The sequence below is a fragment of the Elaeis guineensis genome, chromosome 16 (assembly GCF_000442705.2).
Source record: "Elaeis guineensis isolate ETL-2024a chromosome 16, EG11, whole genome shotgun sequence".
Lineage (NCBI taxonomy): Eukaryota > Viridiplantae > Streptophyta > Magnoliopsida > Arecales > Arecaceae > Elaeis > Elaeis guineensis.
The window spans coordinates 41,280,653-41,298,540 of NC_026008.2; the positions used below are offsets into that span (position 1 = coordinate 41,280,653).

The window sequence follows — 17,888 nt, forward strand, 5'->3', positions numbered from 1 at the left end:
CGACCCAATCGACCACTTGAAGAGCTACAAGGCTCTCATGACGATTCAAGGGGCAACCGACGCTCTTCTTTGCATCGGCTTCCCTGCCACGCTCCGCAAAGCTGCCAGGGCCTAGTACTCCGATCTTCGATCGAAAAGTATCCACTCCTTCGGGCAGCTCGAGCACTCCTTCGTGGCCCACTTCAGCACCAGCCGGAAGCCGCCACGAACCTCGGACAGCCTTTTTTTCCTCAAACAGGAAGAAAATGAGATGCTCCGACACTTCGTGACGCGATTCAACGCGGCCACGCTTGAGATCCGAGACCTCAACGAAGACATGGCCATTTCAGCCATGAAGCGGGGGCTGAGGGCATCCCGATTTACTTACTCTTTGGACAAGACCCTCCTCCGAACGTACGCTGAATTGCTGGAGCGCGCGTACAAATACATGCACGCAGACGAAGGAGCTTCTGACCAGCACCTGACTGAGTCCAAGGGTCCGAAGGAGAAGCGAAGGAAGGGTCGGGACCCTGCCGAGCCTAGCATGCCCCTGACCGACAGTCGGGTCTCACCCCCACGACGGAACTAAAGGTCGCCTCGACGGCGGAGTCCAAGGCCGACACGCCCCAAGTATGACTCCTACACTCCTCTCTCTGCTCCTCGTGCGCAGATTTTGATGGAGATTGAAGGGGAGGAATATCTGCGACGGCCTCCGCCTTTGAAGGCAAAGGGCCTTGACCGACGGAAGTACTGCCGATTCCACCGGGGCCACGGCCACAATATCGAGCAATGCATCCAACTTAAGGATGAGATTGAAGCCCTCATACGTCGGGGATATCTCGGCAAATTTCGAAGGAACCTGCCAACTCATCCTGTTGCCGACCGACGATCCCAGCCGACTGAAGAAGCAACGACTAATCAGCCTACGGTCAGGGTCATCAATATGATTTCCAAACGACTGGGCCCGGGGACGTCTGCGGGAGGGGAGCCGACGAAGAAGCCGTGCCCGGACGATGTAATTACTTTTACAGAAAAAGATGTGCGGGGCATCCAAACTCCCCATGATGATGCTGTTGTTGTCTCGGCAACAATAGCCAATTATGATGTAAAAAGAATCTTTGTAGATAATGGAAGTTCAATGAACATTTTATTTTACTCGACCTTCTCCCGGATGCGACTGTCGACCGATCGACTCAAGAGAGTCTCTACACCCCTGATAGGCTTCGTTGGAGATGCTGTCGCGATGGAAGGAGAAGTTACTTTGCCCGTGACGGCCGGAACCGAACCACGACAGAGCACAGTCCACTTGACTTTTGCGGTCGTCCAAGTGCCCTCGGCCTACAATGCCATACTCGGAAGACCCGGACTAAACGCCCTCAGGGCGATAGTTTCGACATATCATCTCCTGGTTCGGTTCCCGACCAAAAATGGAGTCAGAGAGATACGCGGAGACCAACAACTCGCCAGACGATGCTTTCAGATCTCTGCTCAAAGCGATGAATTGAAGGGCCCCTTGATGGTCGACAAGCTGGACCAACGGGAAGAAGAAGAGCGAGGTGAACCGACCGAACAGCTCGTTCCCATCTCGATAGCGGAGAATTCCGACCGAAAGGTGTGGGTCGGGTCTCAATTGCCTGACCACGAGCGACGACAGTTGGTGGAGCAACTGAAGGCCAGTTTCGACATATTCGCCTGGTCGGCGGTGGATATGTCGGGCATCCTCCCAAAGACAATGACACACCGACTCAACATCGATCCAGCAATGAGGCCGGTGAGGCAGAAGAAAAGGTCTTTTGCTCCTGAAAGACAGAAGGCCATCGATGAAGAAGTGGACAAGCTACTCGAGGCAGGCTTCATCAGAGAAACTACATACCCCGATTGGCTCGCCAACGTCGTCATGATCAAAAAAGCCAACGGGAGTTGGAGGATTTGCATCGACTATACCGATCTAAACTGCGCCTATCCGAAGGATAGCTTTCCACTCTCAAAGATCGACCAGCTGGTAGACGCGACGTCTGGCCACCGACTGCTCAGTTTCATGGACGCTTTTGCTGGATACAATCAGATTCGGATGGCACCCAAAGACGAGGAGCACACCGCCTTCGTGACCACCAAAGGCCTCTACTGCTACAGAGTAATGCCCTTCGGACTGAAGAACGCCGGAGCTACCTACCAGCGACTCGTCAATAAGGTCTTTAAAGATCAGATCGGGCAAAACATGGAAGTGTATGTGGACGACATGCTGGTAAAGAGTGCACAGACTGCAAATCACGTTCGGAATCTCGAAGAAACTTTTTGCACTCTACGACGACACCGGATGAAGCTGAACCCGACTAAGTGCACCTTTGGAGTGACCTCCGGGAAGTTCCTCGGGTTCCTCGTTTCGCAACGAGGAATCGAGGCCAACCCCGAGAAGATCAAAGCAATCATCGACATGCGCCATCCGAACACCAAGAAGGAGGTCCAGCAGCTGAATGGAAAAATCATCGCTCTCAGCCGGTTCATCTCTCGGTCGGCTGAAAGATGCCTCTTATTCTTCAAGACCCTAAGGCAGGTGAAGGGCTTCTCTTGGTCAGATGAGTACCGACGAGCCTTCGAGGATCTGAAGAAGTACCTGACTTCCCCGCCGCTGCTTTTGAAGCCGGAGGTCGGAGAGACGCTGTATCTCTATTTGACCACTTCCCCCGAGGCAGTCAGCTCGGTGCTCGTCCGGGAGAACGAGAGTCGAATTCATCAACCTATATACTACACCAGCAAAGTGCTCCACGACGCTGAGGCTCGGTACTCGGAGACGGAGAAGATGATTTTCGTCCTGATCGTGTCCGCACAACGACTCCGTCCATATTTTCAAGCGCATACCATTGCGGTCCTCACTAACCAGCCCCTGAGGGCGATATTGCGCCGACCCGACACGTCGGGACGACTGACGAAGTGGGCGATGAAGCTCAGCGAGTTTGACATACAGTACCGACCGCGATCCGCCTTGAAGGCCCAGGTTTTGGCCGACTTTATCGCAGAATGCCCGACAACCGACCAAGAGCCGGAAGGCGAGAGCCCCGGAGGAGCTGCGGTCTCCGAACCTGACCCAGAGTCCACCTGGGTATTGCACATCGACGGAGCTTCAAACGCTCAGGGGAGCGGGGCCGGGTTCCTGCTCACCAACTCGGAGGGGGTAGTCACTGAGTACGTCCTCCGATTCGACTTTAAAGCCTCCAACAATCAAGTCGAGTATGAAGCACTCCTCACCGGCTTGAGGATGGCGAAGGAACTTGGGATCGACAGCCTCCGGGTCTTCTCCGATTCTCAACTAATCGTGGGGCAGGTCAAGGGCGAATTCGAGGCGCGAGATCCAGCTATGGCAAAATACCTTCAGAAGGTGAAAGATCTTGTGGCGCACCTCGGATATTTCGAGATCTCCCACATCCCTAGGTCGAAGAACGCTCGGGCCGACGCCCTCTCTAGACTGGCGACTTCAGCTTACGACGCTTTGGGCCGGATGTTCATGGAGAATCTCGAGCAGTCGAGCATCGACAAGGTCGAGGAGGTGCTATAGCTGGCGGCCGAACCAAGCTGGATGGATCCGATTGTCCGATCCTGACCGACGGGATTAGCTCTGAAGATCCCACGGAGGCTAGGCGGCTCCGATGGTCGGCCTCCCAATATGTGATAATGGATGGCCGACTCTATAAAAGGTCATTCTCCCTTCCCTTGCTCAGATACTTGGGACCGACCGACGCGGATTACGTGCTCAGAGAAGTACATGAAGGGATTTGCGAAAATTACTTGGGGGGCAAATCCTTAGCTTACAAAGTCCTGCGACAGGGCTACTACTGGCCCACTATGAGGAAGGATGCAGTTGAGTTGGTTCGGAAGTGTGAGCCATGCCAGAGGTATGCCAACGTACAACACCGACCAGCCAGCCAAATCACCCCCATCGTCGCCCCGTGGCCCTTCGCCCAGTGGGGGGTCGACATACTCGGTCCCTTCCCTCCGGCATCTGGCCAAAGGAAGTTCATAGTCGTTGCTATCGACTACTTTACTAAGTGGGTGGAAGCTGAGCCTCTGGCGCAGATTACCGAGCGGAGGATGGAGGACTTCGTTCAGAAATCCATCATTTTCAGGTTCGGATTGCCGCATACCATTATCACCGACAATGGACGACAATTCGACAATCAGGACTTCAGAGACTTCTGTGCGAGATTCCATATCACGCACCGACTGACCTCGGTCGGGCACCCATAGTCCAACGGCGAGGTCGAGGTGACCAACCGGGCCATACTGCACGGACTCAAAACCCGACTGAATGAAGCCAAAGGCCTCTGGGTCGAGGAGTTGAACTCCATCCTGTGGGCATACCGGACGACACCCCGGATCCCGACCGGGGAATCACCTTTCAGTTTGGCCTATGAAACGGAAGCCATGATCCTACTGGAGATCGGGTTACCATCGATCAGAGTCGAGCAGTATCACAAGTCGGACAACTCCGAGTGTCGGAGAGCCGACTTGGACCTCTTGCCCGAACTCCGACGTAAAGCACAACTCCGTATGGCTTCCTACCGACAAAAAGTGGCCCGATATTACAACGCCAAGGTCAAGCCAAAGCTCTTCAGGCCTGGAGACCTAGTCCTAAGAAAGGCAGAAGTCTCGAAGCCTCTTGACCAGGGGAAGCTAGCTCCAAACTGGGAAGGGCCCTACATGGTAGCAGACACCTACGGGCCGAGAGCTTACTGGCTGGAGACTCTGGAGGGGAATCCCATTCCCCGGACCTGGAATGCCGACAACTTAAAGTTGTATTACCAATAAACCTTGTACCCACTCGCTAAGAATGAAAATTCAGTTTCAAACTTCGGAGTCTGAAATCTCGACTCTTCGACTGTTGATCGGCGATCGCCAAGAAGTACGAGCCCCGACGTCCCGACTCGGACTTAACATTCCACCGGAGACCGACGGCCCGATCGTCGACGATGCATCGGACGATTACAAGGGCCGATATATCCATGACAACAGGAGTTACACTCCTTCTACAGCCAAACTCTTGGGCAAAATGATCGGCTGACTCGCCGACTCTGCCTCGGCCAAGAAAAGCAGAATGCTGACGCGACCAATGCCGCATTCACAACTTACCGACCAGGTCATGATCGATCGAAGGATATTCGGCTTACCATCGATTATCACATGGCACGACGTAAGTACCCGACCTAGGTCTGGGTAACGGGAATCCGACTTGTCATCGCTTCCCCGACTAAATGCGTCGGACGCCATTCGACTGAACGCATCGAACGACATTTGACTATCAGACCCTATGAAATGATCCGACCATCGAGTCCTGCCCGATGGTCGGTCAACTTTCGACTCGACGAACGCGCCCGACTCATGATCGGGCGATAGATGTTCGACTTAAGCCCCCGATCGTCGGGTTATACGACCATCGGGAGGCTGATCGAAAGTCGGAATTTGGTCTGCCTTCGCAGCGGTGCACGTTACCGAACATCCTAACTAATCTATCGGGCTAGCGACTTATGTGTTCAAAAGTATCCCACGACACATGAAAGAAGAGAGACATACAAAGGAGAGGAGTTCAAGTCCAAAAGATTAACTTCGATTTCATTAGAAGTTCGGGCCAAGTTTACAAAACTAGGCAAAAGCCCGAATACAAGTATGATAAACAGAAGTAAAGAAAAGTAAAAGACTGACTAGTCCTCAGAATCGGCCTCTTCCATCGGGCGGAGATTGGGGACGGTCGGCGAATCAACTCGGGCTTCGAGAGTCGGAGCCGCTTGACCTTCGGTGGCCTGCTCCGTGTCTGCCTCGGCTTCCGCTGTGGCGGTGCGACCTCCCGGCAATGGGTCAGCCACCTCCTCCGCAGCTGGGGCCTCCGACTTTGGCAGAATGATGCTGCCGAGGTCGAGCTCCGGGTACAAGCTTCGGACAGTCTCTCGAGCATCCTCGTACCCCACTCGGTACGAGAGGAAGCCGCTCTCCAGAAGTTCCTCCCGATACTCTTCCGAGTCGCGGAAGTCTTCTATAGCCCGACCCATGGCTTCCTTCGCCGACTCCGCTTCTGCCCTCGCGATGTCTGCGTCGGCCTGAGCGTTGGACAGACTTTCTTCAGCCTTAGCGAGGTTCTCGAGGCTTACTCGGAGCTGCTCGCGTTCAGCCTTGAGCTCTTTGGCGAAGCTGTCCCTCTCGTGATGCAGCCGACGGACGGTTCGGGACTTCTTCTTGGCGTCGTCCCAGGTCGACTGCAGCTTGGACTCCGAAGTCGCCAAGGTGCCTGTGAGTCGGGAGACCTCCCCGGTGAGTCGGGAGATCTCCCCCTCGAGTCGGGCTTCCCGATCGACCGACTGCTGCAGCTGGTCGACCAGCACGACCCTGTCGGCCTCGGCGGTCGCGGCCTTGTCCTTCCAGGTCGTGCGTAGATCGCCGAATCTTCGGTATCCGACCTCCAGCTCGGATATGTTATAAATCAACTGCGGGAGACAAAACCGACCATCAGAAGGCTGAACTTGTGAGAAACAATAACGAAGACAAAGAAGAGGGAGACTCACCCAGATCATGGTCGGGTAGAACGAAGACAGCATATCGGAGATCCGCTGATTCTTCATGGCCTCAATGTCGGCCGGGAGAAGGAGCGTCTGGCACAGCCGTCTGGCCAAGTCGTGGTTGGCCAGGCCCGACGCCCCTTCGGGAAGTGAAAAATCGGTCGACGCCCCACCACCGGCCAACCTTCCTTCGTCGTCGGGCGCCATCGGGGCCTTCCCTCGGGCGGACATCCAGGCCCTAATGTCGGAGAAGGATGGCACGCTTGAGCCCGACCGAGTATCCTCCGAAGGCGCGGCAGCAGCGGACGCGGGTTGCTCGGGTTCGCGCGCCTCCTCCCGGACCTCCTCGATCGGCTGAACAGCCGGCACGTCCTCGACCGCCTTTCCCTCGGGCGAGGCTGCTCCCTCGACCGATGGTCCCTCGGACGGGACTTCGACAAACACCATCGGTGCCGACAGTGTGATGACGGGCTCCGCCTCCGACCCAGTCGGCTCGCTCGATGGAGCTACTTGGGGCCTCTTGGGAGGCCGCGATGGCCCGGCCCCTTGTGCCGGCCTCTTCCGCACGACGTACTGCCGGATGTCGGCCGCCGTCAGTCTCTCCCTCGGTGGCATATCTGCAGACGACGACAGATGATCAGCACCACAAAAGAAAGGAAAGAAAAAAGGAGAAGGAAGACGAAAAACTGACCTAAGTGAGGGACCGGGCTGAGACCGACGTCGTACAGGGCCTGCTCGGTGACGAGCTCCCTCTGCTTCGGCACCAAAATATCTTTCAGGTGGTGGAAGTCTTCTCGGTCCCCGACTTCCACCCGACTGTTCTCGTTCGGTTGGGTTCGGGGGTCCCCCCAACGTGCAGGGAATCCCCAGGAAATAGAAGAGGAGACAAAGAAGAATTGGTTCTTCCATCCGTGGATCGACGATGGAAGACCAGTGATGAAGGAAAGTCCCTTTCGAGGGTTGAAGTACCACCACCCTCGAGCTTTAGGGTGGGGTCGGAGGACAAAGAAGGCTCGGAAGAGTGAGATCCGAGGAATAGTCGGCAAAAACTGACACAACAAAGCGAAACTGACTATTAGCCGAACCGAGTTCGGCGCGAGTTGTACCGGATACAGTCCGTAATAGTCAAATACGTTCCGGACAAACTCCGAAACTGATAAGTGAAGACCGACCCGGAGATCCTCAACGAAGAAGGCCACCTGACCCTCGGGCGGGCTGTTGACCCGACCGTTGGCACCAGAGGCGAACAGTCGAAATTGCTCCGGGATGCAATATTGCTCCCGGAGCCGATCGACGTTCGGCCCCGAAAGTGAAGAGACCTCCACCTCTGGGGTCGACCGAGGATCATCCGTCGGGTTCCCCGACCGACCTCCTCTTGGAGACGTTCTAGCCATGAACCAGAACAGAAGGCAGGAAATAAAGAAAAGAAGGAGGAGAACCATGAGAAAGCAAGGAGGAAAACAAGCGACGATGAAGGCTCCCAGAAGAAAAGAAAAACTCCCAAGAAGAAGAAAAGCGGAGACGATTACCTGGAACAGGGGACTACGCGGGCAGAGTGTCGACAACGAAATGGGGAGAGTAAAAATCTGGATGCAGGCGACCTTGTATATATAGTACCCCCGACGGCCGAGATGGAGGCACGACCAACGAGGATCCCCCAGATCGCGACACGCGGCAACATCTGGACCCTTCTCCAGCCCGACGGTTCGACGCACCTATCCTCAGATTGGGCCACGTCCCCTCTATCCGCTTGGGCGGGTCCGACCCAATGGCTTCCCACCACGCGGCCCAAAAAGACGTGACGATTCGCGTTCCCAAAGGGACGGCGGGAACGACGGTTTCCATTCCCAACGAGATGGGACGTCTGACATCGATGGGAGGGGCATCTGACACCGACAGGGCATCTGACGCCGACAGGACATTTGACACCGACGGAACGTCTGACGCCGGCGAATCGCCTGGCATTCATGGGACGCCTGACACCAGATCAGCCCACGGTACGATCGTTAAAATCAGGACTTAATGCGATGGGAATCCACTCCTTTCGCCCGATGCTGCCGCCCATACAAAGACAGTGGCCGACACACCATCCGACTCAAGAGTGGAGGGGGGCAACTGTTGGGATATACCGACCGTACCTCCTCACGCCGACTCACCATCGGGCCTACTTGACCGACAACCGACTCTGCCGACCGACGGCTGCCGTTACCGATCGACCGAGGATACGTCGGTCGGACAGACCTTCTTCTCTCTCTTGATCGGCTGAACTATGGAGTCCGATGCCCGACTCTCGCAACACGTCCGACTGACTGTCGGGGGGGGCCCCGAGTTTCCACCTGACGCCCCTTAACTAGCCGCCGACCTACAGTCGGCCAGCTCCTTCAAATGCCGTATGACTGCTGGGAACTGTCAGTCCTGACAACGGCATGCGGCGCTGCCGCCTAGGGGCATTATCCCACCTAGGGCATGGATCAACCCTAGCGATTTGACAGCCTCACGATGATTTGACAACCTCACGGTGGCTCTGACAGTCCTCGATGAGTTGACAATCCTTCGATTGTCAGCACTATTAATGACGGCACCATGCCGCGCTCCACTATATATATCGGGGAAGGCAACAATGCTGGGAAGTCTTTTCGAAACCCTGGAATCCTTCCTCCTCTCTAGCTCTCGCTCTCACCCTCTCCTCTTGAGCTCTTTGATTCTTTTCTACTGTTGCCTAGTCTCCTCTCTGACTTGACCGTCGGAGGGTTCCCGCCGGAGTCACCTCCGGTCAGTGCGGACTTCTTTTGCAGGCGCTCGTTCCCGACGACCAGACGACGAGGGGATTGGCCGCAACAACACCAATAAGAAAAATCTCTCTTGGTACTCGGTTTTTCCTGTCAGAGTTTCTTCACATTAAACCTGAGGTCCATTTGAGTAATCGACAAACTCATCTATTATATCAACGTAAAAGGTTTCATTACTTGAATACAAATATGCAATAAACTTCAGACATGCAGCTGGTCACAGATGGTGCAGAACTGGTAGAAGGCAACAGTGCTGATACAAAGACAGAGTACATAGTCATACGTGTGACTTCAAATAGTTAACTCTGTCCTAGAAACTAGAATACCATCACTATCTGCGTAAAGCCACTCACCATCACAAATCCTTGTTCCAGCAATATTTACTGGGACGTGCTTTTCTCCAATTCCCTTCTTGTTGGCTTTCATTGGATGTGAAGCCAAAGCTCTTACACCAATATCGCAACCGTTGATCTCGTCGACATCCCTTATGCAGCCATTGACCAGTATACCAGCCCATCCATTGTTCTGAGCTTGTTGAACAGGGTTACCACCCAATATAGCACAGCGCATGCTCCCACCACCGTCGACAACCAAAACTCTACCATTACCTTTCTCCTCGAGGAATTCTCGCACAAGAACATTGTCCTCAAAAACCTTGAGAGTGACAACAGGGCCAGAGAAAACCTGCCGCCGCCCATAGATTTGGAAGATTGGCTGAAGTGCACGAAGCTCACCATTCTGGATTAGGTGTGGATTTGCATCACAGACTTCAGCAGTAGCCAATGGTAAAGCAGCCATAGTCGTTTTAACCTACAGTACCTTTGAGAAAGAAACTTTTAATATCAGTATCAAATGCTGGCAATCGTTCCTTTCAACAACAATCATCAGAGATGCAGTGCTTTCAAAGATACCAAAATATGGAAGTTGACAACCATGATAATATAAGATACCAGCAGATAGAATCACATCAATGCCCTCTCTGACAGCAAGAAGGAAATCACAATTAATTGAAGCAACACACTGAAATGACCGAACCAATTAGCACAACTATTCCACATGGCATGCCTAGCATTAGAAATCTACAGTTCTCTTAAGCTTCATTGATACAGAAGAAGATTCCACCAGTACAGAAGCAAAGGCAAAATGCCTAGGAAAGTTTCACCGAAGCGGAAAAGATCTGCATTTTGCAGGCCAAGGTTTGTGGTGAAAACTTACCACACACTCATTACACAGCTTAGCAATCTCTATATCAACATTGTTTTGAACCAGAGAGCTTCCTAACATTTTACAGACCACCTACAATCTTGCAATGCTTATTCTTATATCTAAACAGAAAGAACGTTGTTTTGCAGCATGTTTAATCAATTTATTAAGCTGCAATTACATGTGAATCTGCAAAGCAAAACCAAGACCAGAAAACGGGCAGTTGCAGCAATTATCTAGTCAACCTTTGTAAAATTGGCCCAGCCCGTCCAGCCCAGGGGAGAATGGACAGAATGTTTTCACCCATCTGGCTGGGCTGGGCCTGAAATCCCCATTTAAAATTCAGGCTGGGCTTAGGCCGGCCAAAAAATGTATAGGGCTGGCCCAATCCATCCCAAAATAAAATATATATACATATTATAATGTGTTATTGTTTATATTTCCTTTAAATAAAAAAAAATAAAATGTTTAGCTTTAGAATCTCAAACCAGAAACAACAGTCCCCACCTACCCTCTCTCTCCTTTTTTTACCTTCTTTTTTTTTCAAGAGAGGGAGAGTGTGGTGTGGGGGAAGGGGCCAAGGGTTAAATGTCTCCATCTCCTTCCCTCTCAACCACAGCCCCTACCTTGATCCCCACCTACTCTCTCTTCCTATCTCTCTCACTCACACCTCCTCCTCTTAGTGGGCACCATTGGAAGTTCTGTGTGTGTTGTGGGGGGGTGGGGGGGGGGCGTGTGTGTGTCATCCCTCCTTTTTTTTTCGATTGAGCGGATGGATCATACAAGTCTAGTATGGATACATTCAGAAGAATCAACAAACAAAAATATCTTGTAGTTGCACAGAAATGCTAGATATGTTCCCCCAAGCCATATAGCCGAAATGATTTGCCATATAGAATGCCATCCAATCCACAGCACTGTTACCATATAGAATGCCACCCAATCCACAGCACCATCGCCCCCGGTAGACGTGAGCCACATTAAAGGAAATAAAGCTCCTGATAAACTTCCAAATATCCAATAAAAGTGGGTGCATTCTGAGCATGGGACTGCTTACTGACCCATCCCACCACCATGCTAGAATCCCCTTCCAGTATAACGTGAGCCCAGAACATTGACCTTGCAAACTCAATCCCATACCATGCCCCTCCCATCTAAGCAACTGAAACTGTGGTGCATATAGCTGGCAGCTACAAAGTCTGAGTTTGGACCTCTAATCACAAAGCACATGCCACCTCTTTTGCTACCATGTGACACACTGCTGACAAGTTAATCTTCAGGTAACTAGAGGGTGGGGGCTCCCAGGCAATGTGGATCATCTGGGGCAGAGAATCTGCTCTCTCGTCCCTTCATTCCAAGCTCCCATCGTAGCACAAAAGGGAAAAGGATGAAAGCCATGAATGTCTCCACCAGCTCCTCGTCTCTCTCGCTCTCTCTCTCTCCCCTCCTTCCTACTCCCTCTCCTCCTCCAAACCCCTTCTTTCTCCCCCTTGCTGCTAGCACCATGGTTGCCACCCTTCACTTCCAGTCTCCTCTCTCTTAATTGTGGTTAATGCCCTGAGTGATTGGGTCAGGTTGGATTGGCCCAGGGCATCCTGAAGGGCCAAACCAAGCTCAAGCTGAATATTTTAGGACCAAACTTGAGCCAAGCCAGGCTTAGGCTAGGATATAGACCCTTGATACCTTCCTCCCGGCCAGATGATGCGCAGGTCCCAAAAAAAAAAAACCCAAAAACACCTTTACAAGCTGACAACCCAGATTGGTTATACTTGTCAGTCAAGCAAGAAGCCTAGATTATACAAGATGTGCACTACACAATACATAAGATGAACATGGCAAAATAGAGGTGACTGAGATGAGCCAATTGCAAGAATAAGACAGACTTGAAAATGAGTTAAAGGATGTGATGATATCAGCAAAGAAAGCTGATGACAAACTGATTCAGATACATGAGCGACATGGTTATATGATTGTACCATACATAATTTAATTTTAATTCATAATTTTAGATAGAAGTAAAATACATGACATCTAATTTATGCATATACCTTGCCAGACCTGCAAATCATAAAGCAAATAAAATTTACCAACAATAAAAAGCACTTGGGTTAATTAATTCCTAAGGGCAAAAGATTGCTTTCTTGTACCCAAAAAAAAAAAAGACTGCTTTCCAATAGGCATATAGGAATTCTGCACAGCTACCAGATATTAGTCATTAGCACATAGATATAGGAATGAAGATCACATAAGTTATGAGTACAAAACTGAATTACCTAATTCAACATAATTTTCTAAGAAATTATAGAAACTAACATATTCTATGGCCTATTTAAGCAATTTAAATGAGTATCTGGTTTCATACTTTAATTTGATTCAATCTTCTAATAAATTAAGGAAAGGTCTTTCTGCAGTAATATCTAGTCATAACCAATGAGGGAAAATGTTGGTGCTAGCATCAAGAAATGATTGAATAAGTTTTAAAGGGTAAAGATAACAAAAGCAAGGAGCCACAATGCTCTAGCCCATATGGTTGAATATGATTGAAATGAGTTTATCTACCCCTTCTATGATGAGGAGAAGCCAATTACCTTATAAACAGACTTGGAAATCATTGGAATGGAGGTTGTCTTTGTATAAATATGCTATAATTAATTACTTTTAGGAGTAAACGGACAATGTATGTTAGGATACCACAAGTTAGATAATATAATCCAATTTCAACCATTGATTATTCCTTCCTTGATGGTTAATACATAAGAATAAAATGTGAGCTATGATAAAAGACACAGTCATACATTTCCTGATAGAAGGTAATTATTGTCACTTCGGAAAAATAAAATCTTGATCTTACAAATAGTGTTGCACGGTTGGGTGAAGAAATACCCAAGTTACACACAGAATATTCTTGTTTTTAAAAAAAAAAACAAAAAAAAAAAACAAAAGAACCGCATCTGCAATTGGTAAGCAGCAGAGATTAAAGCGTAATCCAATATCGGATTCTCATTCAAACCATAAGGCTGTTTATTTTATAGTTCCTGAGAAATCAAGATTTTACATATGAATTATTATATTAGGTTTTGTTCATCCATATGTTTGCAAGATGTGTAACCAAGTGTTAGGTCACTAAATATCTAATAAAACACCAAAAGTGGGCTTTTATGAGATATGTAGTAGCCCATGCGTTTTCTCAAAACTTGTTCATGTATGATCTCAAATTCACCTTCCTAATAACCAAATCATCATGCCTAGTAATATCTTCTTATCTTAGGAACTCCTTCCCTCGTTCCACCACCCTACTCTCATCTTCCTTCTCGCGCTTTCTCCTCCATTCATGACATTTTCCTCCTCTTGTTTCTATTCCACCACTCTTCTCATTTTCTCCTTCATCCAAACTCTCCTCTTCCTATACTCTGCCCCTCTATTCAACCTCCATGTATCCTCTCTTTCCTCTCCTAACACAGCTCTGTTGTATAGCCACTTTTTCTGTTTCCCCCAAAGAAATCAGAAACTCCATTGTTATATATACTTTTAGATACCAGAAAAACCCTTCTCCAACCTAACCATGATTGCCAAAATTGGGGGCAGATGTGGGAGCAAGTACAAGTACGAGCATAGGGAAGCGGATAGTTTAGAATCACTTCTCATAAGAAAGCACTTCAGAAATGGGTGTATCTTTTGAGATTCTGGAAAGATTTGAAAGCATGTTTAGTACCCTAGACAGAAGATTCTGACTATCAAGAACCTAATTACAAAATTAAATAAAATAAAATTTGACTGTGCAACTATTATTATTTAAAAGCCTCTGCTTATCAAAATCAGATTGCACAAAATTAGTTTTCATCCCCAGCAAAGTGAAGAGGCTCTTAACCTGATAAATAAAATACAAAGTTAGGAACCAAACTCAGTATCAAACATGACAAGAGGTGCAGGATGGGAGTGCAAACTTAAAAAAGATGCAACTTGATCTGATCTTGTGTCTATAAGCCAAAGTTCTCCCTCATTTTTTGAGCAATAACTCTCCCCAGTATTTGTGCTTCTGTTTTATCACAGTTTTGCCAGCCTTCTGTAGCTATACAATTAACAGAACTATACCCTAATACAACTACACAGAGCTGCTTATAATTCAAAGAATGTCACCTCGATTTTCCATAACTAGAGTGTAGAATCCTTTGATATTATTATTTTTGCATCTCATGTGATATTCCACACAAACAAGCATTCATCAATCTTGCTTCCATCAGGCCCTCATTAACAATAACCAATTTCTCCGGATGCATCAAAATTTCAATTCATGCCTAAAAGGCTCACCTGGAAACTCGCAACTTCTATGGTTGCATAACCTCCAAAAATGAATCCCAACTCCCATACCAAATACATAAAAATCAAGAAGCTCATCTTACATTCAGCTTTCCACAGTAGAAAGATACAGAATTTTCCCCCAGGAAACGATGTAATAAACAAGGAAAGATTGTTGAGTTACAAGAATGCATCTATCCAAGTGAAATTTGAATTGGACCCTGATGATTCATTGTCTATACATGTTTCTCAAATTGAAATGATGCATTAATTAACAATTTATAACAGCTTGCCGGATATGTAGGATATAGCATTTGTTTAGACGAGCAAGCATGAAAGTACAACATTCTTGATTGAAAGGGACCTACATTTGTAAACTATAGATTTCCCAAGCAATATATATATGTTGACAAGGCTGCATGTCCTTTGCATGGCATTATATGGCAATGCGGGTCACTGTACAATACAATCATTTGAAATTGACTGACAGTAGCAGAATATATAATTTTTTTAAACTCTAGAGTTGTATAACTAACAGCCAGCAAATTTTAATATATTATATCAATGATTCAACATAATGATTGTTAATATATTACCAATCTCCATGGTTTTCCACTTCCTTTATGGCAGAACTTCAAAAGTACAATCTTAAACTGATGAATCAGATGCATGATAAGCTCCCTCACACCCAATCAAAAAGCAAAAACAAAACCATCATATTTATGTTCATGGCCATGAATATATGACATTCATATTACCATCACTGCATCAAAATTCTAGATGAATGCAACCTGGATCAGAAAATAGTTTGCGATTTAATTCCTATTTGGTCTCCACTGAATTTTCAATAGCAGGCCAAACAAATAGCATAACTTCCATGCTCCTTATTCAGATTATCAACAAAAATAAATTAATAGAAAGATCAGATTCATATCCCAATTCTTCTACTTCCGGAGTGCTGCAACTTCTGAAAAGGGACTTCAACTGAATGCCCAAAGCAAAAAACAGGGTTCACAAATTGGCGTATGTTACCTAAAATGAGACAAGATACAGGAACAGATTTGCAATGAGAAGGCATTGCCGCTAACACAGGATTATGACAGTAGACACGTAGGAAACAGGAAGCGTCTATGTACTAGATCAAACTTTGGTTTAACTATGTCGGAGGAATTGGGAAACATGGTATCCCAGAATTAAGCAATACTTGGGTATATCCTTTACGCAAAAAAATTCAAGTTGCTTTCTCCAGTAATGTGAATCATATGTGAAGGGCTATAAAACCAGAGGGATACATGTATCACACACAAAAAATTCATATTAATTGCAGTTACTAATCCAGTGCGCATGTCACTTCAGATCTCATTCCAGCAATTGCTTCTTAAGCACATCATCACCCTAGTTGTTTCTGAGAGCTCCAATTTCTTCAGGCAGCCACTCCAGATTTGGATATAGTGATTTCAGGATGGCTTTCATACATTCCACACAAATTTCCTTAATGTATTCCTAAACATTTCCATTTTCCACATCTGACACATATTTTTCTTCTATGTGCTGCTTTCACTTGACATGACACTTCTGCTTTCACCTTCTGTTTCCAAAGTGGCACTCAAGGTATATGGAGCCAAAACCCCTATCCTTGCAGGGGATGCGGGATTTTAACTAACCCACTCACCTTGGTTGCCAGAAGTGGTTGCATGTTTGAGATTCTGGGAACATTCCAAATCATCATGAAGATTCGGTTACCAATCTTACCTTCAATGCCAAGCATCTTACCAGTGGATTAGCTGGATATCAACTATAGGGAACACATATATCGAGTAGAAAAGCACACACAAAATACATATACGAAGAAAAGATTTCAATTCAGGATGTCAAGAAGATAATCATCTAGATATAAGTACCAACAAAATCATCATGAAGTAAGATAACCAACATAAGCTCCTGACAAAAGAATCTAGGTCAAATTTTTCAGATGGAAATGATATCCTAACACAAATAATCTTGTTAATTATTCAAACACTTGCATGCTATGGGATCATGTTCCCTATCTCTAATGTCCCACCAGTACTGTCGCGTCCATTTGCAAGGTTTAACAACCGAAGTTGCTCAACATCCCATAATCTCCAATAAGTCTGGGATAGTTCGTGATCACTCACAGCTGCTGATCTAAAACATTTTGTTAAAAAAAAAAAGCCAAGTTTTGACGAAAAAGAGAGAAATAACCACTATAATCATTCAAGCAAAACATCATAAAACAATCATCATTCAAAGCAATATACTTATGATTTTAAGAATTTAATGAAAAAAAATTCATGCAAACGCCCAAGATCAGCACAGTGACCATTAATTCTCTAAATTAACCGGTTAAAAATCAGAAGAAACTGCCGAAGCTCCTCCAGAAAGCCTAATAATCACGAGATTTTCAGACCAAAAACGAGGATTATTGCTCGCATAAAGAGATTAAATTTTAAGAACGATATTGAAATCGAGAATGGCGATTTGAAAGAACAGGATCGCGATGCTTACCTCGATACACGCTTCGACTTCTTCTAGATTCCGATCCAGCAGGAGTTAGGGAACGGATGAGAATGCGTCGAAGACCCGCCGTCCAGTCGGATTTCGTGCGACGCGAGGCGTGGAATCGGAGGAAAAAGAACAAAGCAATCGGGGAAGACATCCGCCTCCACCTGGGTCCCCACTTTATTTTTCTTTTGGACTCGTTTGGTTGACGGAAAGTGTAAGGGGGAAGACGCACACTCTGGGAAGTGAACAAACGATCTCTTATTTGATTGAGTTTCAAAAAAAAAAAAAAGGAGAAAAAATAAAAAAAAATATTTTTTATAAAAAATTATTTTTTATATTTTATCAAAAGTAAAAATTTATAAAAAAAATGGGTTTGGTAGTTGACACTTCTTGTGGCACAAAGAATGATGATATTTTTTATAATAAAATATTTTTTAAAAATTCATGATTAAAATTTAATAAAATATTAATGTATAGTTAGGATATTATAGTAATATTTATATAAATATATATTATATAAATATAATATAAATATTTATTATATTTTAATATTTAT

At 47.2% G+C, this 17,888-nt stretch overlaps 1 protein-coding gene across 2 annotated transcripts; it reads right to left on the reverse strand.

Annotated features, from left to right (window-relative positions):
- Positions 1 to 9,435: 9,435 nt before the first annotated feature.
- LOC105058913 (putative 4-hydroxy-4-methyl-2-oxoglutarate aldolase 2) lies at positions 9,436 to 17,550 on the reverse strand. 2 transcript variants are annotated; one of them, XM_010941988.2, is made up of 2 exons: positions 17,336 to 17,550; positions 9,436 to 10,129 (listed from the first exon to the last, which is right to left on the reverse strand). In XM_010941988.2, exon 2 carries the CDS (start codon positions 10,106 to 10,108, stop codon positions 9,602 to 9,604), a length of 507 nt encoding a protein of 168 aa, XP_010940290.1. In that variant the 5' UTR covers positions 10,109 to 10,129; positions 17,336 to 17,550; the 3' UTR covers positions 9,436 to 9,601. The 2 variants fall into 2 exon arrangements, with proteins under 2 accessions (XP_010940290.1, XP_010940291.1); XM_010941989.4 differs by having other exon boundaries at positions 9,436 to 10,120; positions 17,336 to 17,545.
- Positions 17,551 to 17,888: the final 338 nt, after the last annotated feature.

Coding starts and splice junctions, on each gene's coding strand:
- LOC105058913 (XM_010941988.2), bottom strand. CDS start 10,108: ATGGCTGCTTTACCATTGGCTACTGCTGAAGTCTGTGATGCAAATCCA.